The sequence below is a fragment of the Lepisosteus platostomus genome, chromosome 16 (assembly GCF_059453375.1).
Source record: "Lepisosteus platostomus isolate fLepPlt1 chromosome 16, fLepPlt1.hap1, whole genome shotgun sequence".
Taxonomy (NCBI): Eukaryota; Metazoa; Chordata; class Actinopteri; order Semionotiformes; family Lepisosteidae; genus Lepisosteus; species Lepisosteus platostomus.
Window position 1 is genome coordinate 2,427,032 of NC_142626.1, and position 18,713 is coordinate 2,445,744.

The 18,713-nt window shown below is 56.4% G+C and overlaps 1 protein-coding gene across 1 annotated transcript; it reads left to right on the forward strand.

The window, feature by feature from the left end:
• Positions 1-3,612: 3,612 nt before the first annotated feature.
• scyl1 (SCY1-like, kinase-like 1) lies at positions 3,613-18,630 on the forward strand. Its single transcript, XM_088609439.1, has 18 exons — positions 3,613-3,792; positions 5,915-6,055; positions 6,146-6,268; positions 7,161-7,381; positions 8,166-8,256; positions 8,770-8,925; positions 9,165-9,323; positions 9,469-9,576; positions 10,052-10,165; positions 10,816-10,971; positions 11,688-11,876; positions 12,363-12,438; positions 12,793-12,981; positions 13,353-13,495; positions 14,346-14,450; positions 14,618-14,950; positions 15,303-15,384; positions 16,669-18,630. The coding sequence occupies exons 1-18, from the start codon at positions 3,685-3,687 to the stop codon at positions 16,794-16,796; spliced, it is 2,622 nt and encodes an 873-aa protein (XP_088465565.1). The 5' UTR covers positions 3,613-3,684; the 3' UTR covers positions 16,797-18,630.
• Positions 18,631-18,713: the final 83 nt, after the last annotated feature.

Below are 18,713 nucleotides of genomic sequence, written 5' to 3' on the forward strand. Positions count from 1 at the left end.
TTGGGGGGGTGTCTGTTGGACTCGAGCTTGTCCGAGACCAGTTAGGAGTGTGCCCTTGAACGCCCTCGGCGAGTACTGAAGTCGCTGCTTGGGCGGGCAGCGCGTCTTGCCTTTTCCTCAGCTGAGGATGGGCTGTGCTCCCTCTCCCCTGTGGGAGAAATGGAGACGGATGCACTGTGACAAGTATTCTGGGTTTGGAATAACATGCTTGCACAAAATAACTATTGAGCTGACTGAACAGTACATGATCTGTCCCAGCCTGAGGAACAGACAGTGAGCCTGTCTCTCAATAATCATACAGTGTGTGATCTCCTGTCCCAGCCTGAGGAACAGTGAGCCTGTCTCTCAATATTAATAATACAGTGTGTGATCTCCTGTCCCAGCCTGAGGAACAGACAGTGAGCCTGTCTCTCAATAATAATAATACAATGTGTGATCTCCTGTCCCAGCCTGAGGAACAGACAGTGAGCCTGTCTCTCAATAATAATAATACAGTGTGTGATCTCCTGTCCCAGCCTGAGGAACAGACAGTGAGCCCGTCTCTCAATAATAATAATACAGTGTGTGATCTCCTGTCCCAGCCTGAGGAACAGACAGTGAGCCTGTCTCTCAATAATAATAATAGTGTGTGATCTCCTGTCCCAGCCTGAGGAACAGACAGTGAGCCCGTCTCTCAATAATAATAACACAGCGTGTGATCTGTCCCAGCCTGAGGAACAGACAGTGAGCCTGTCTCTCAATAATAATATAGTGTGTGATCTCCTGTCCCAGCCTGAGGAACAGTGAGCCTGTCTCTCAATAATAATAATACAGTGTGTGATCTCCTGTCCCAGCCTGAGGAACAGACAGTGAGCCTGTCTCTCAATAATAATACTACAGTGTGTGATCTCCCGTCCCAGCCTGAGGAACAGACCGGGAGCCGTCTCTTAATGTTCTGTGGTGTGCGTTAACGCCAATGATGCATTTGTATTGTAAATGTAAGTAGATGCTGTATTGACTGCTTTGGCAACACTTTTTACCAATAAAGCAGTTTGAATCTGTGAACCCAGTATCTGCAGAGTCCCACTAACCCCGTCAGTCTCGACTCCTCTGCAGGGTTCCTCTTGAAGTATTGTATTGCAACGTGTAAAAGATAAACTTGTCATTTTGGTAGCAGTGATGCATTGATCGCCACTAACCAGCAACCCCCGCATTCCACATTTTACCACCATGGAAGCCAGCCCGATCTACAACCAGCTCATCTTCAACGACACAAGGGGAGAAATTCGGTTTGCTCCTTTGGAGTAGATTTCTTTAATGCGAAAGGGTGTGTTTTCTGAAGTCTTTGTGACTTTTCATTCCTCCTGGTCTGTTTGCTCTGATCCACCTGCGTGTAAGATGCATGGCCATACCTAATCGAGACTCGGGGGGGTTTCTCGCTGGGTGCCGGTTGGAACCTTTGGGTACTGGGGGCTGCCCCTAAACCAGGGTACTGCACGTGGTACCCCTCACTGGTTCACACCTTCAGCTCGGGTCCGTTTAGTGCCAGAATATTCCTCAGGGCGTGAGAGGCGGGACTCCTGTCTGCCTCCGGTTCTTGTGACCCCCCAGTCTGTGTTCCCCCACTGAAGTCTTCATTCTGTCACCTAATAATGGACTAATTAGACCTGTTGCTTGTTAAATTTACCAACCGCTATCCTGCTGAACTTGGAGAACTCCGTCTCTTCATTTTAAGCCTCCCATCTGAGGAGCTGTAGATCGGGTTTGGAAGTCGACGGATAACCGGGGTCACATGAACTGTGATTTGGGGGACCCCGTGTTTGTGATGTGTTCGTTTCCCCCGAGCAGCACTTAAGCCGATCAAACTTGGGGAAAAATGGCGATTTTAATAACTTGACATCAGCTGTCCCCATCAAGAGTGTTAATAAGACCCCTGTTGTCTTGGTTCCAAGGGGCTCAGCTCACTGGTTCAAAAGCGACAGACGCAACTTTCTGAGAATCAGAGAACAGTTCAGTAAAGGACTCAGCCGGGCTGAAGGGCAGCCAGTGTTGGGGGGGACCCCCAAGTCCAGAATAATGAGCCCCCTTTTCTCGTACACTGCACTATGGGGGCTGTAATCCAGTTAAGATGCCGTGAACTTGAATAATGCTGTTTAGAATAGGTTTGCGATAGTGTGGCAGGAGGTACTTACACGCTCGGAAGACCACAGTGAACCATAGTGGTCTTGATTAATTTTTTTCCCCCCTTGGACTGTCGGTCTGAGGGTAGTAACGCGCCTACGGCGGGCCGACCTCTTCGTCTGCCCTCGTCCCATTGAGACCCTGTGCGGGAGAACAGGGCGAGGGTTAAATAATTAAATTCGCTGAGGAGCAGGGATATCATCACAACAGTCGGACGGCCTTCTGCTTTCTGATGGCGTCTGGTCGCCCTCTCCTGGACAGAGACGGCAACGACACGTTTCTCCTCTTTTGGTGGCTCAACTGTTGAATAAAGACGGCAGATTGTTTACTTATCCTGAATTCCTGGAGAGATTTCAGTTCCCTGTCACCCCCCCCTAAGAAATATGCGATAGTTTTTGATACCATTCCGGAAGGTGTAGTGAGCTTGTTAAAAGCAAATCAAAGTGTTAATAGGACTGACCTCCTTTTGGGTCCTACAACTGATTTATTCTGGGATGGCGTGGAAATAAAGGATAAGAAATGTAACAATACTCACAGAAGGAATCTCTGTGTAGACCCCCATCATCCAGGTGGGGCTGCACATTGGTGGTGGTGGAGGGGATCCCCATTACCTGTAAAGCGCTTTGAGTGGAGTGTCCAGAAAAGCGCTATATAAGTGTAAGCAATTATTATTATTATTATCATCATATCTCTATTTGTTTATCTTTTTGGAACGCAATGTTTTGAAAATATAAACTTAGGAGTTAGTTTGGACAACTCTTGATAGAGAGTGTGTTACAAACAAAGTTAAAGAGATATCGTTGAAAGTTGTTCATAAGTTTTATCCAGTTCAATTAGTGCTCTCTAAATCGCTCTAAAGCCTGAGCAGGGTGAGCTGTGTGTTTTTTGTCGAGCTGAAGGGGAGTCTTTGGTGCAGTTATTTGTGAGGTGTCGGTTTGCGGAGGTGTGTTGGCAGGCAGTTAAAGGTGTTTTTTAGCTTGAAGGATTTTGATATTTTATTGTAGTGTTTAATAGAACATTTGGAAAAAGAGTATTTCTTTATAGTCAATTCATTAGTCATTCTGGGTAAATTTCACATCCATAAATCAAAAGGGTCTAATAATCCTCCCCTTTGTAGTTCTTTTGAGGTGGAGCTGAAACTATTTAAATTCTATTAAAAATTTGACAATAAAGCAAGGAAAACGGATGATATATGTAAAAAAAAATACAATTTAATCACATAATTTACTTCATTACCTCAGGTTTTTTTTTCCCTGTTCGTGTTTTTTCCTCTTGTACCTGTTTTTGAGCCTCGGGTTGTATTTGTAAATTCTTTATACGTTTAAATAAAAAAAATTAAAATAAAAAATTAAACCCGTGCGAGGCCGACATCCTGCGGGCGTGTCTCCACCTAGCGGCCGGACAGCAATATAACACGCAGGCTTAGCCTCCCCCCCTCTAGCGGTGGCGCTGCGGTACTGCACGGCAGCGCTGCAGACGAGCCCGCAGTTCATTCCGTGTTTTGATGTCGGTAGCAAAGGTGGGATGTGGTCCTTCTTCGCCCGGGATCCAGTTAAAGATTTTCAGTACGAAATCTTACCGGACACCCAGGAGCCGTCCGGAATATGGACTCTGCACCGGGGGAAACGGAAGGTAAGGCCCGGGTTTGATTTAAAACGGTGAACGGAGAGGCGGCGGGGGGGGGGGATCGAGGCCTAGGATTTGGCGACGCCCCGGGCTCGAGTAGCGGCTGCGGCCGAGGTGGGACGGCTTGGCGGTGCGGGGAGGGCGGGGGGGGGGGCTTGTATGGTTGTGGGGGGAAATTGTGCAGGTAGGTTTAGGGAGACGGGGCAAAAAAACAAAAAGGGGGGGCCAAAATGCCTATTCGCACGAACTGTCAATGACTTTTAAAAATAATCACCTGAATGTCCGCCTTTGTCCGCTCCCCTATCCGGTATAAACACGTCTGTTGTCGCCACGTCGCTGGGTGTAGAGGACTTGAGTGAGACGCTTGTTTAAACTCTCATCTCCCTTGACGTGTTAATTGGCAAAATCCGGTGTCGTGGGGGAGACCTGAGCCTTTTATATAGGCAGGGGAAGCACAGCTGGACTGGCGTGCTGTTAATTTCTCTCCAGGCAGGACGGACCCCCCCTCCGCATCACCCACCCCCACCCCGGTCCAGCGGTTTCCCCCCTCGTTTATTTCAAGTGCTGGGGTCCCGCTGGACCTTGACCGGCGTTGAATCCCATTGAGTGCGGAGCTGTCGCTGCAGATGAGGAGGGCAGAATTCTTTTTTTTTTTCCTCCTCCTGAGGGTGACTTGCCAACACCACGCTTTCTGAAGCGCCGCCTGTTCCCCCTGGGCCCGATAGCAGCCGGTGTTTAGATCATCGTTCCCGGAAAGTCCGTTTAGCGGCGGGCCTTGTGTACAGAGGTTGGGTCCCAATTCATTGAAGAGCTCCAGGTTCTACAGCACGATCAGGCAAGGTTTTAGTGTGGCCGGGTACGCTCCCATTACACAGCAGTCTGATCCGCTCCAGGTTTTACAGAGCCTTCAGTTAGACTCTCCCATTACACAGCAGTCTGATCCGCTCCATCTTTTACAGTGCTGTCCATCAGAGCCCCCGCTGCACAGCAGACTGATCTGCTCCAGGTTTTACAGAGCTGTCAGTTAGACTCTCTCAGTGCACAGCAGTCTGATCTGCTCCAGGTTTTACAGTGCTGTCAGTTAGACTCTCCCAGTGCACAGCAGTCTGATCTGCTCCAGGTTTTACAGTGCTGTCAGTTAGACTCTCCCAGTGCACAGCAGTCTGATCCGCTCCAGGATTTACAGAGCCGTCAGTTAGACTCTCCCATTACACAGCAGTCTGATCCGCTCCATCTTTTACAGTGCTGTCCATCAGAGCCCCTGGTGCACAGCAGACTGATCCGCTCCAGGTTTTACAGAGCTGTCAGTTAGACTCTCCCAGTGCACAGCAGTCTGATCCGCTCCAGGTTTTACAGAGCTGTCAGTTAGACTCTTCCAGTGCACAGCAGACTGATCTGCTCCAGGTTTTACAGTGCTGTCAGTTAGACTCTCCCAGTGCACAGCAGTCTGATCCGCTCCAGGTTTTACAGTGCTGTCAGTTAGACTCTCCCATTACACAGCAGACTGATCTGCTCCAGGTTTTACAGAGCTGTCAGTTAGACTCTCCCAGTGCACAGCAGTCTGATCCGCTCCAGGTTTTACAGAGCTGTCAGTTAGACTCTCCCAGTGCACAGCAGTCTGATCCGCTCCAGGTTTTACAGAGCTGTCAGTTAGACTCTCCCAGTGCACAGCAGACTGATCCGCTCCAGGTTTTCCAGCCCAGCTCAGTGGAGGTCATTCCGGTGGTTCACACTGGGTGGCACGGGCACAGCCCTGGGCTCGCTTGCGGACCCTGGGGTGCTGTCTGTGTGGAGTTTGCATGCCCCTCACGTATTCACATGGGTTTCTTCTGGGTGCTCCGATTTCCAAAGACTTCTGGGGAAAACGGACCCTGGGGTGGGAGTGTGTGGGTGTCCCGTGACGGACTGGCGTCCCGTCCAGGGCGTACCCCGCCTTGCGCCTGTTGCTTGCTGGGATAGACTCCAGCTCCCCCACAACCCTCAACTGCATACAGGGGTTCGAAAATGCCTGGGTGGGCGAATCGTGCTCACTGTGCCGTTCGGAGCAGGCTGGGGCTCAGCTCAGGCGATGCGGCTGTGACCCCTCCCCCCCTCCACCCCAACCCGTCTCTGTGTCTCCCCCGCACAGGCGACGGGCGAGCTGGTCTCGGTGTTCGCCTTCGAGGTGAAGTCGGGTTCGGACGAGCAGACGGCGCTGGCGAAGGCGGCCTTTAAGCGGACAAAGACCCTCCGTCACCCCAACATCCTGGCCTTCGTGGACGGGCTGGAGGTAAGGGCCGGGGCTCGGGGCTCGGGGCGCCCCCCCCCGTCCCCGCGGCGCCCCGCGGTGCCCTGACGCCCTCTCGCCCTGTGCCCGCAGACGGAGAGGTGCCTGTACGTGGTGACGGAGCCGGTGACGCCCCTGGCTGTCCACCTCAAGGCCCAGGCGGAGGCAGGGGGCGCCAGAGAGCTGGAGGTCTCCTGGGGGCTCCACCAGGTCGTGGTGAGTGAGTGGGGGGGGGGGGGATGTTAGAGAGGATGGACGGATGGGGGGAGGAAGATAAGATCAGATCACTGTATCGGCCCTATACAGTTTCTTGCATGAGGGATGTGTCTTTTCACAGACCCCAGCTTGCTCTCCAGGAGACACACAGACAGGGAGAGAGAAGCTGGGGGTCAGAGCGCAGGGTCGGCCATTTATACGGCGCCCCTGGAGCAGCTGGGGGTGAAGGGCCTGGCTCAGGGGCCCAGCGGAGTAGGATTCCTCTGCCGGCTGCAGGATTTGAACCGGCAACCTCCCAGCCACAGGCACAGATCCTGAGACACAGAGCCACAGCTCTGCCCAGAAGGGGAAGATGGGGAATTGTGGGATGGACGGATGGGGGGGGCGGAAGATGGGGAATTGTGGGATGGACGGATGGGGGGGGGGCGGAAGATGGGGAATTGTGGGATGGACGGATGGGGGGGGCGGAAGATGGGGAATTGTGGGATGGACGGATGGGGGGGGCGGAAGATGGGGAATTGTGGGATGGACGGATGGGGGGGGGGCGGAAGATGGGGAATTGTGGGATGGACGGATGGGGGGGGGGCGGAAGATGGGGAATTGTGGGATGGACGGATGGGGGGGGGGCGGAAGATGGGGAATTGTGGGATGGACGGATGGGGGGGGCGGAAGATGGGGAATTGTGGGATGGACGGATGGGGGGGGGCGGAAGATGGGGAATTGTGGGATGGACGGATGGGGGGGGGGAAGATGGGGAATTGTGGGATGGACGGATGGGGGGGGGGAGATGGGGAATTGTGGGATGGACGGATGGGGGGGGGGAGATGGGGAATTGTGTCTGATTTTTTCATCCCCCCCCCCCCCTGTCTCCCTTCTCCGACGGCGCCGCCAGAAAGCGCTGAGCTTCGTGGTGAACGACTGCCACCTGGTGCACAACAACGTGGGCACCTGGTCCGTCTTCGTGGACCGGGCCGGGGAGTGGAAGCTGGGCGGGCTGGAGTTCATGACCTCGGCCCGGCCCCCTGCGGACCCCGGCCCCCCCCGGCGCCCCGGCCCCGAGCTGGAGAAGTACGAGCCCCCCGAGGGAGCTGGCAGCGCCGCTGGGGAGAAGTGGTGAGGAGCCGGGGCGACTGCGCTACGGCGGGGAGAGGGATCCCCATCTTCTGGTGACCCCGGAGAATTACAGCCTGTTGTATACCCCTGTAGAATTAGGCTCTCGTTTTTGTGGGTTCCGAACTTGTTTGCCACACTGGTCCTGGTCCCACATGCAGCTCTTCATGGTGTATTTCCGGTCTCTGGGGAGGAGACCGGGCCCATAAGAACAGCAAAACAGTTTCTGAAGCCTGTTTGGTTGGATGTAGATATTAGATCTACAGGATCTCATCCAGGTGTGTCTTGGGAGAAGCCAGGGTATCGGCCTCAACCACGCCGCCGGTCGGCTTGTTCCCCGCTCCCACCTCCCTCTGTGTAATGTAGTACCTCCTGTCCTGGCCGGGGGATCTCACCCTGCCCTTTTTTTTTTGTGTGTGCAAAAGAAACAGGTGGAAATGGGCTTAAAAAAAAGACCATGTTGTTCCCCGCCCCTACCTCCCTCTGTGTAAAGAAGAGCCTCCTGTTCTCAGTTTTTCAGAGCCCCCCCCACCCCGGTTTCCTTTTGTGCCCTCTGTTTTGTGTCTCGCTGTTTCACGGCACCGAGAGAATCGGGGAGTGCCCCCCCCCCCGTGTCCCATGGTCCTCCGCACACATGTGGGGGTCCCAGAGCTGCTGTCCTTAGACGAATCCTGTACTGTCCCAGCAAGCTGCTTGGTTGCTTCCATAGAGAGTCGGTCTCCCCCTGCGTCTCGGGGGCAGTCCGGAGGAGAGGACTGGTGCTGACGGAGTGCGTGTTGTCTTGCAGGTCGGCGGACGTGTGGCGTCTGGGCTGCCTGATCTGGGAGGTGTTTAACGGACCCCTGCCTCGAGCCTCCTCCCTGCGCTCGCTGGGCAAGGTAACGGCTGTGTGTGTCCTGGCCGTGTGTGTGTGTCCTGGCCGTGTGTGTGTGTCCTGGCCGTGTGTGTCCTGGCCGCCTGGCCGTGTGTGTGTCCTGGCCGTGTGTGTGTCCTGGCTGTGTCTGTCCTGTCTGGCTGTGTGTGTGTGTCCTGGCTGTGTGTGTGTGTCCTGGCTGTGTGTGTGTGTCCTGGCTGTGTGTGTGTGTCCTGGCTGTGTGTGTGTCCTGGCTGTATCTGTCCTGTCTGGCTGTGTGGCTGTGTCTGTCCTGGCTGTGTGGCTGTGTCTGTCCTGGCTGTGTGGCTGTATCTGTCCTGTCTGGCTGTGTGGCTGTGTCTGTCCTGGCTGTCTGGCTGTCCCTGTCCTGGCTGTGTGTGTGTCCTGGCTGTCCCTGTCCTGGCTGTGTGTGTGTGTCCTGGCTGTCTGGCTGTGTGGCTGTGTCTGTCCTGGGTGTGCGTGTCTCTGCCTGCTCCCGCTCGCCCTGACCCCTGACCCCTGACGGCGTCTCTCCCAGATCCCCAAGCAGCTGGTGCCCCATTACTGCGAGCTGGTGGGGGCGAACCCCAAGGCCCGGCCCAACCCGGCCCGCTTCCTGCAGAACTGCCGCGGCCCCGGCGGCTTCATGAGCAACAGCTTCGTGGAGACCAACCTCTTCCTGGAGGAGATCCAGGTACGGCCCGGCCCGGCCCGGCCAGCTGTGTTCCTGGGGGTAGGGAGGCATGGGTACCGACGCGCTCTCTAGCGCCCCCTGCGGGGAGGGGGTGTCTCTTTGCCGTTCCGGAAACTTCGGATCGGCTCCGGCTCCGGGACACAGGGAGGTCAGTGAAGGATGGATGTTGGGGGAGGAGGGGGGAAGGGTAACATCTCATTTTACACCGTTTTCACGTCATTTACCTTTCGATTTGTCAGATCAAGGAGCCGGCGGAGAAGCAGAAGTTTTTCCAGGAGCTGAGTGACAACCTGGACTCCTTCCCGGAGGACTTCTGCCGGCACAAGGTGCTCCCGCAGCTGCTGACCGCCTTCGAGTTCGGGAACGCCGGCGCCGTGATCCTCACCCCCCTCTTCAAGGTATCAGCCGGGTCCGGGATCCGTTTTCCGGGTTTTGTTTTTGGGGGGTTTTGTCTGATCTGAAGGGTGGTCCCGGGTTCAGGATGTGCCAGCTGTGATCCGCGTTTTCCCCGTTTCCCCCCCCCCCCCCCCCCCTTACGCGCAGGTGGGGAAGTTCCTGAGCGCGGAGGAGTACCAGCAGAAGATCATCCCGGTCATCGTGAAGATGTTCTCCTCCACCGACCGGGCCATGAGGATCCGGCTACTGCAGCAGGTCGGTCCGCGGTTCTGGTCCCCCTGTTCGGTTCGGCCTGGATCCCGGGTCACCCCAAGCAAGACCGGGAAGAATCTGGGCGGCTTGTTCCCCACCCCCGCCACCCTTTGTGTAAAGAAGCGGTTTGCCTTCCCAAATATAAGAAAAGCCGTCTTCTGCTGTATCTCAGAAATATGTGCACGCTGGGCGGCATTAAAGCAGCTGAGTGGATTAAATTAAGAAGATTAAACGGGTTCTTTACACAAAGGGTGTGGAGGAGCCCGCTCAGCTGGTGTTGTTGTTGAGGCTGATCCCCTGGCTGACCCGTCTTCTGTCCAGAAACAGCTGGATGAGATCACTGATCTGGGCTGAAGGGCCTCCTCTTGTTTACAGCCTTTGTACATTATTTCTCTCTCTCTCTCTCACCTCTCTCTCTGTCTTTCTCCATCTCCCTTCCTTCTCCCTCCCCCCCTCTCCCGATCTCTCCCGCTCTCAGATGGAGAACTTCATTCAGTACCTGAACGAGGCGGCTGTGAACTCCCAGATCTTCCCCCACGTTGTCCACGGCTTCACGGACACCAACCCCGCCATCCGAGAGCAGACGGTCAAGGTGGGGGGTCAGGACTGTCCGCCCGGCCAGCGGAGCCCTGTGGACCAGAGGAAACGAGACCAGACTAGCAGAGCCAGCAAAGAGCCTGTGTTTTCAGGGGTTCAGGTCCAGTCCTGTTAGACCAGGGGGACAGCTGGTCCAGTGGTTCAGGTCCGGTCCTGTCAGACCAGGAGGACAGCTGGTCAGTTGGTTCAGGTCCAGTCCTGTTAGACCAGGAGGACAGCTGGTCCAGTGGTTCAGGTCCGGTCCCGTCACACCAGGAGGACAGCTGGTCCAGTGGTTCAGGTCCAGTCCTGTCAGACCAGGAGGACAGCTGGTCCGTTTGTTCAGGTCTGGTCTTTTTTAGACCAGGGGGACAGCTGGTCCAGTGGTTCAGGTCAAGTCCTGTCAGACCAGGGGGACAGCTGGTCAGTTGGTTCAGGTCCAGTCCTGTTAGACCGGGAGGACAGCTGGTCCGGTGGTTCAGGGCCAGTCTTGTTAGACCAGGGGGACAGCTGGTCCAGTGGTTCAGGTTCAGTCCTGTCAGACCAGGGGGACAGCTGGTCCCGTGGTTCAGGTCCAGTCCTGTAGTGACCAGGAGAACAGCTGGTCCGGTGGTTCGGGTCCAGTGGCTCAGGTCCGGTCTGGTTCTCTCTCTCTCCCTCTCCCAGTCCATGCTGCTGCTGGCTCCCAAGCTGAGCGAGACGAACCTGAACGCGGAGCTCATGCGGCACTTCGCCCGCCTGCAGGCCCGCGACGACCAGGGCCCCATCCGCTGCAACACCACCGTGTGCCTGGGCAAGATCGCCCCCTACCTCAACGCCACGGTGAGCGCACCTCCCGCTCGGAGAGGGGCTGGGCTCTCGGCGGGCTTTGTGAACGCCGTCATCCAGCCTGCTCCATGCTCCTGCCCCCCCTTTGTGTAAAGGGTCTCCTGTTCTCGTGTTTTGAAATGCTCTTCCGTGTGCTGCGGCCTCTGCTTGTGCTCCCCGGGTCCCGAAACACTGAAACCCGTCGTGTCTGATTAACTGCAGTGTCAAACCTGGACACGGATCAGGCGGCTGTGCGGGAGGAGTCTTGATTACAGCAGTGTAGAACCCGGAGCAGATCAGACTGCGGTGTGATAGAAACCTGACAACACTAAAACCTGTTGTGCAGTGGGTGTCTGATTGGACTGCATTGTAAAACCTGGAGCAGATTAGACTGCAGTGCAGTGGGATTCAGGTGAACAACATCGTAAAACCTGGAGCAGATTAGACTGCAGTGCAGTGGGATTCAGATGAACAACATTGTAAAACCCGGAGCAGATCAGACTGCTGTGTGATAGAAATCTGACAACACTAAAACCTGTTGTGCAGTGGGTGTCTGATTTGACTGCGTTGTAAAACCTGGAGGCGGATCAGACTGCAGTGCAGTGGGAGTCTGACTTAGCCAGCTGGGTTGACCCCATCCGATGCCTCAGAGGAGGCGGTATGCTTGTAATCTCCTCTGCTCAAAACTGGAAGACACTCCTTCTCACGTCTCGCCCTCCTCCCCCCCCCAGACCAGGCAGCGCGTGCTGATCTCGGCCTTCTCCCGCGCCACCAAGGACCCCTTCCCGGCATCGCGGGCCGCGGGCGTGCTGGGCTTGGCCGCCACGCACAGCTTCTACGCCGCCAGCGAGTGCGCCTGCCGCATCCTGCCGGTGCTCTGCGCCCTGACCGTCGACCCGGACAAGAGCGTCCGAGACCAGGTACTGCCCCTCCTGGAGCTGCTCGGATTCGCTGCACTGTACCACCTGGAGCGGATCACACTGCCGTGCAACAGGATTCAGGAAACACTAAACCCTGCTGTGTAGTGATTTGTCTGATAGACTGCACTGTACCACCTGGAGCGGATCACACTGCTGAGCAACAGAATTCAGGAAACACTAAACCCTGCTGTGTAGTGATTTGTCTGATAGACTGCACTGTACCACCTGGAGCGGATCACGCTGCTGTGGAACAGGAGGCTGACAACACTGAAAACTGTTTTGTGTGGGCGTGGGGGTGTCTGATTGAGTGCACTGTAAGACCTGGAGTGGGTCAGACCGCTGTGCAGTGGGAGTCTGATTCTGCTAACAGCCGAGCAGACTGCACTGTAAAATGTGGAGTCAGTGAAACTGCTGTGCATCAGGAATTTCTCCCTGGCCCTTCTCTCATCACACACTCCTCGTCTGTCTCCCGTTTTGCCCGTACAGGCGTTTAAAGCAATTAAGAGCTTCCTGAGTAAACTGGAGACGGTGTCTGAAGACCCTTCCAAGCTGGCGGAAATAGGTGAGCAGATCTGTGTGTTTTTCGGGGTCCTGTTGTGCAGAAAAGTGGGGCCACTGCACTCCTTCAGAAGAACAGTTCCCAACCCGCTTGCCCTGCTGCTGTGGCTGAAAAACTGCGATAGTGAATAGCAGATAAAGCTGGGGGGAAAAATCTTTACGCCGAGGGTGGGAGGGGCGTGGGACAGGCTGTCCCAGCTGTGCTGTAGAAGCTGGTTCCCTGGAGATCCTGCAGGAAACAGCTGGAGCAGATCCTTGGATCGTTTTCTCTTTTGTGGCGGGTGTTTTCATCTTCAGTCTCCTCTTTCCTCCCCTTTCCACCTCCCCCCCCAATCCCGGATCCCGAACTCGGCTCCAGAGAAGGACGTCCACTCTTCGGCCTCCTCTCCCGGAGCCGCGGCCGCCAGCTGGGCGGGCTGGGCCGTCACGGGCGTCTCTTCCCTCACCTCCAAGCTCATCCGCACCGCGCCCGACCACGCCCCGCCCGCCACCGCGGCACCAGCGCCCCCCGCAGGGCCGCCCCCCAACGGCACAAGCGGGAGCAGAGGTACGGGGGACAGGAGGGGGTCAGAATGCCGGGATACCCATCCCAGAGCCCATGTTGAACTCCGCTTTGCAGTGGTGAGGAAGAGCGGGGAGGGAAAGTAGTACGATCCCACAGCAGATCGGATCAATGAGTGAATTAATTGATTCCACATCTGCTTAAAATTGCCATTTGTGCAGTGACGCTAACTCACCTGGTCGAATTCTTCTGGGCCTCCCAGGGGGGCGTCTTTCTTTCTGTGTGACTCAAGGAGTCCCCCCCCCCCAATCCCCCCTCCCCCATTTCCCCCCGAAAACAAGTTGAAGTTTGTCGGCCGTAGAAAATCTCCTGTTGCTTGTTCGGCTCCGTGTTTCCATCATCCCTCTGCCCGACAGTGGAGGAGGCCAAGAAGGAAGCTCCCCGCCCCCAGCCCGCCTCCTCCGGCCTCGCTGACCAATGGGGAGCCGCCAAAGAGCAGGAGGAAGAGGAGGAGCCTGCGAGCGACCGCTGGGAGGAAGAGGACTGGGGAAGCCTGGAGGTGAACGACAGACAGGATGTGCACCATCCTCACTCTGATGGGTTGCTCGGGACCAATCGTCCAGCCACCTTGGCTGAGCTGGTGAACTCTAGCAAGGGGCGCGATGGCTGGCTGCGTTTGCAAAATGCGCACGGCGCAGAATCGGCTCTCGCTTGGGGCGGCTTTTGTGTTTGGGTTGCAGGCGTTATTTCCCATGAATCATGTCCCAGGCTGGAACTGTAGGTTCCGTCAGGGGCTGAGTCCATGTGGAGGATGGCACAGAGTACAAAAGAAAACGAGACTTGTTATAAATAAGCAATGACGTGGTTTTCCGTGAAATAAAGCCCAGAGCGGGCAGAGAGACGCAGGCCGACAGTGGCGTGATTGGGGGGGGGGTTGTCTGCTGGCAGAAGAGACAGGCAGGCGTGGTTCAGAGCTGTAAATAGAGGGCCAGCAAAACTCCAAAACAAGAGACACAGTATAATTTGCCGGAGGAGAATCCAGAGAGCAAAGACAGAGGAGAATAAACCAGGGACCAGAATACAGGAAAAAAGAGAGAATTTGGGAACACGGAACGAAGCTGGAGACGTAGCGAATTCTGCGACTCCTGAGCTCCTGATCGCTGCCAGATCACGACTTATGTAGTCCTGAACCACCTGAGGCGGACGTAGTGGATAGTTGCCTCCAGGTGGTACAGGACTCCTGCGGCATTAATTACCATGGTAACCGGAGCAGAAAGACAGGAGACCGGCCATCTCCACTTATCCGTGGCGACGAGCGTACTGGGAAGAGGCGGGGAAGTTACGAGCCGTGTAAATGAGCAGCAGGCTGGAGGCTGAACAGATCTCTCTCTCCATCTCTTAACGTGCAGGAGCAGGACCCCGAGCCCTTGAAAGTGCAGGTGGACCCCGACGACTGGAACTCCTCCGATTGGTCGGCAGTGTCGTCAGTCACCAAGAAGGCCAATGAGAAAGGAGTAAGTAACCCGGAAGGAGTTCCCTCTGTGTTCGCCAGCTGCACGGCCCTCTGAGCCGTGTTCTCCCGGCTGGGTCGCGTGCGTTGTTGCGCCTAGAGACCAACCGCTCGATCAGAACCTTTTTGGGTTGCCGACTGGCCCAGTGCGAACCTGCCTGTGCCCCGCAGGTGGCCGGGACGTCCTCCACCTCCTCGGCGGTGAAGAAGCAGAGCTCGGACTGGAGCAGCTCGGGCTGGGAGGCGGACGACAGCTGGTCCAACGAGAAGGAGGCGGACGGGCAGGGCCAGAGCTCGCCGGGGGACGAGGGCTGGGGCCAGGACTGGGAGGAGGACCCCGGCTCGCGCCGGGAGGCCGCGCCCCTGGCCCTGCCCGAGGGCACGCGGCTTGCCAGCGAGTACAACTGGGACAGCGGCGGTGGCAACGGCGGCGGCGGCGGCGGAAAGGGCTCCCAGAATGACTTCTTCCTGGGAATATCCCAGAGAGCTGGTCCCACCAGCACGGTGAGTGAGCTGCCCGCAGAGTGGGTGCAGAGGGCGGGAATGGGGGTGCTGGATTAGAGGAGGCTGCAGTGGGTTTCCTCCCACAGGCCAAAGACAGGCTGGTGGGTTAGTTGGCTTCTGGGAAGACTGGCCCTGGTGTGAGTGTCTGTGGGTGCCCTGTGATAGACTGGTGTCCTGCCCAGGGCGTAGCCCGCCTTGTGCCCGGTGCTGGCTGGGACAGACTCCAGCTCCCCCTGCGACCCTGAACTGGAAGAGGCTGTTAGAAAGTGGCTGGCTGAAACGAACCCCAAAGCCTCCACCCCTGGCCTCTCCTGTAACCCGTGTGCGTCCGCGCGCTCTCTCTCTCTCGCAGAAAACGGGGGACCCCTGGGGTGCCGACACAGCTGGGGACTGGGGCGCCGAGGAGAACTGGGAGTCTCTGGAGGCCGAACAGGGTGAGTTGTTGATCTGAGTTTCGGTTTACCCCCACTTGCGCGCTGAGCTCCCTGTCGTTTGTTGATGAGAAACTCTGTCTGGAAACAGAAACAGTGTTTTCTTCAGTGTGACCATCCAGTCACTTCGGTGTTTGAATCGATACCCTGCTCGATTGCATAGATTTAATCAATGTCTACGATACATTGTCCAGCCAGAAGTACTGGCATAGTACTGCAGCCACTGGCCACGGTTTCTGGAGAGAACCAATTCCACGTTCGCGAGACACTGTTTTCGGAATTATGCTCATAAAGCAACAAATGAGGCAGTTTCTGTGGTCAGTCTGGCTGTGCACTGATAGAACAGTCTTCAACAAAATGCCAGACAAAATGACTGTCTGGTTGCCAGTCCACCAGCCAGGGCTTCGGGTGTGTGTGTGTGTGTGTGCGCGTGTACGCCCTGCGGAAGGCAACAGCAGACCTGGCTCAATTCAGGCTTGCGGCCGGAACTGGGAGCCGCCAGCGGGAAGCACCGAGGCCGCGTTCCCCCCCAACCCCTCACAGAGCAGCCTTGCCTGCGATTGGCCGGGGGGGTCCAAGATGCGCCCAGACCGTGTAGTGGGGTTGATAATAATTGCTTACACTTATATAGCGCTTTTCTGGACACTCCACTCAAAGCGCTTTACAGGTAATGGGGATCGCCTCCACCACCAGCAGTGTGTACCCCCACCTGGATGATGCGACGGCAGCCATAGTGCGCCAGAACGCTCCCCACACCCCAGCTCTCAGTGGGGAGGAGAGCAGAGTGATGGAGCCAGTTCAGAGAGGGGGGTTATTAGGAGGCCATGATGGGTAAAGGCCAGGGGGGGAATTTGGCCAGGACACTGGGGTAGCACCCCTACTCTTCTCGAGAAACACCCTGGGATTTTTAATGACCACAGAGAGTCAGGACCTCGGTTTTATGTCTCATCCGAAGGACGGCACCTGTTTACAGTTTAGTGTCCCCCGTCACTATACTGGGGCATCAGGACCCACACAGACCGCAGGATGAGCGCCCCCTGCTGGCCCCACTCACACCTCTTCCAGCAGCAGCCTCAGCTCTCCCAGGAGTCTCCCCTCCAGGTACTGGCCAGGCTCACACTGCTGGGCTCCAGTGGGGCTGCCAGTTGTGAGTTGCAGGGTGATATGGCTGCTGGTTGATGCCTCAGCTGTTGCTGTTGAAGAGGCTCTGCTGGTGGGCTGGTGCTTCTCTTTTTTTTTTCTTTTTTATTACCAACAACGTCTCTGTCGCCCCCCCCCCCCACCCAGGGCTGACCAAGGCTGAGCTGGCGAAGAAGAAGAAACGGGAGGATCGGAGGAAGGAGCTGGAGGCCAAACGGGCAGAGAGGAAGGGGGCGAAGGGTCCCCTGAAACTGGGTGCCCGCAAGCTGGACTGAGAGGAGGGGGTGGCCTGCCTGCAATCACCCTACCCCCCTCAATTACCCCACCTCTCCCCCCCTCACGTGCCCTCGGAGGGAGGAGAAGAGTGATGAAGTTTCTCCCATCTTTCGTTCCTGTTGCGATGCCCTCGCGGGCCGGTGAGCCCTGGGGAGGGGGGGCAGACGTTTTGCGGGTGGGGGTGTTCACTCGTGTGTGGGGGGTGGGAGTTTTCCGTGTTGGTAGTCCGAGAAGGGGGGGGGAGGGGGTGTTTGATGACAGAAGCTGAAGGCCTAGGGCGAGGCGCGGGCGAACTCTGTGACCAACACAAATTCACGGTACCGATTTCCTCCTGAGCCGGCCGTGCCCGACTCCAGTGCCCGAGGCCAGCAGAGGGCGTGCGTTTGTGTTCCACCTGTGCTATTAGTTCCCTGCTGGAGTTGATCCTTAGTTTAATTGGACCAGTTCAACTCTTTTTTTTTTCAAAGGCCTCCGAGAGAAAGCCGAGTCAAGTTGGTCATGTCTGAGAAGTCATTTGATTCGTTTGTTTGTTTTTAATACGGCCCTTAAGCCAGTTGGAAGTGTTTTGCAATGCTTGAGGCGTAACCCGATGTCTTTGTGCCTCTTTCGGGGGCTGAGATCAACCATTTCAGTGAGGAAATTGAGTAGGTCAGTGAATGAAGCAGCACGTGCCCTGATTAAAACCAGCTGGGAGTTGTGTTGAGGGTGGGCTGGGGAAACGTCTCTATCGAAGTCTGCTTTAGCAGGCTGCAGGACCTCAGACCAGCCCAAGCCCCCAGTAATCTGCCCAGTTAGCACGGGTTTTGGCTTTTCCGTTTCGCTGTATTGTTCCCTTCCCCGGAAAAAAACAAACTGGAAAGTCAGGATAAAAAAAAGAGAGAGAGGCAGAGCACAGAGGGGACAGCAGGTGTGTCCTGGCTTCAGGCCCGGAGGCCGACCCAGGAACTTGCCGAGCTCTCGGGACAGATGGAGGGGTAGCAGGTGCCGCTGCCGAACGTTGTGCAGAATGTGTTTTCGTGAACTCCTGCCCCCTGCGGTGCGACCCTGTGACCCCCCAGCCTCGGCTGGAGGGAAGGCGCCGTGGGGGGTCTCGCCGGGGGCGAGGAAGTGCTGGCTCGGCCTCCCCTGGGTTGAGCGATCCTGGCTCGCCCTGGGGTTGGGTGGCCCTGTCCCAGCGGGCCGTCCAGCTTTCCCACCTGGTATGGAGCCAGCCCAGGGGCAGGTCTCGAACCCTGGCCCTGGAGACCCCCCCCGGGTCCAGAAGGGTGGACAGGTAGTTTCCCAGTCCTGGTCCTGCTGTTCCCACTCCCCCCCCCCCCCCCCGCTGGTCTTCAATCCCTCCCTCCTTCACGAGACCACTGACGCCCGACCCGATCGGAGAAGTTTATTTCCAGTCACACGTCTGGGATTCTATTTCACTGACCAAACACAACAGCTGGAGCTCCAGCACCTGTACGAGCTGGGGGGGGGACACAGTTCCTGTCCATCTTGTTTTGAGGGGGGATGTTATTGGGGGGGGTAGGACTTGGGGGACACCCAGATTTTGGCAGAAGATGACTTGAAGGACCACGTATCGCTCCTGTTGCTTTTGGCTGGCCCCGGCTCTGGGCCAGGGCACCGCCAGCGCGTGCTACAATCCCCCCCCCCCCCAAAAAAAAAGACGTTCCTATAGCTGCTGTTTCCACATGTGACAAAAAAACAAACAAATACTTGCCTTGTTTTAAAAAGAAGAATCACATGATGTATATGTGTACATATGTAATACAATCAGGTGATCTCGAAGCACGTCCTGTTCGGTTTTATTTGTATTTGTATTAAATGAACTGCACAGCCCGTGTGATGTTTGAACCCGTGGGAGGGACAGGACAGCCGTTTTTCACGACTTGCCAAAGGGTACAGGGCTTTTTCTGAGCCTG

Bases quoted from the DNA above. Each gene is read 5' to 3' on its own strand.
- scyl1 (XM_088609439.1), top strand. From the start codon at position 3,685: ATGTGGTCCTTCTTCGCCCGGGATCCAGTTAAAGATTTTCAGTACGAA. The intron at 9,324-9,468 runs GTATCAGCCGGG...CCTTACGCGCAG, and splicing joins TCCTCACCCCCCTCTTCAAG to GTGGGGAAGTTCCTGAGCGC. The intron at 13,496-14,345 runs GTGAACGACAGA...CTTAACGTGCAG, and splicing joins AGGACTGGGGAAGCCTGGAG to GAGCAGGACCCCGAGCCCTT.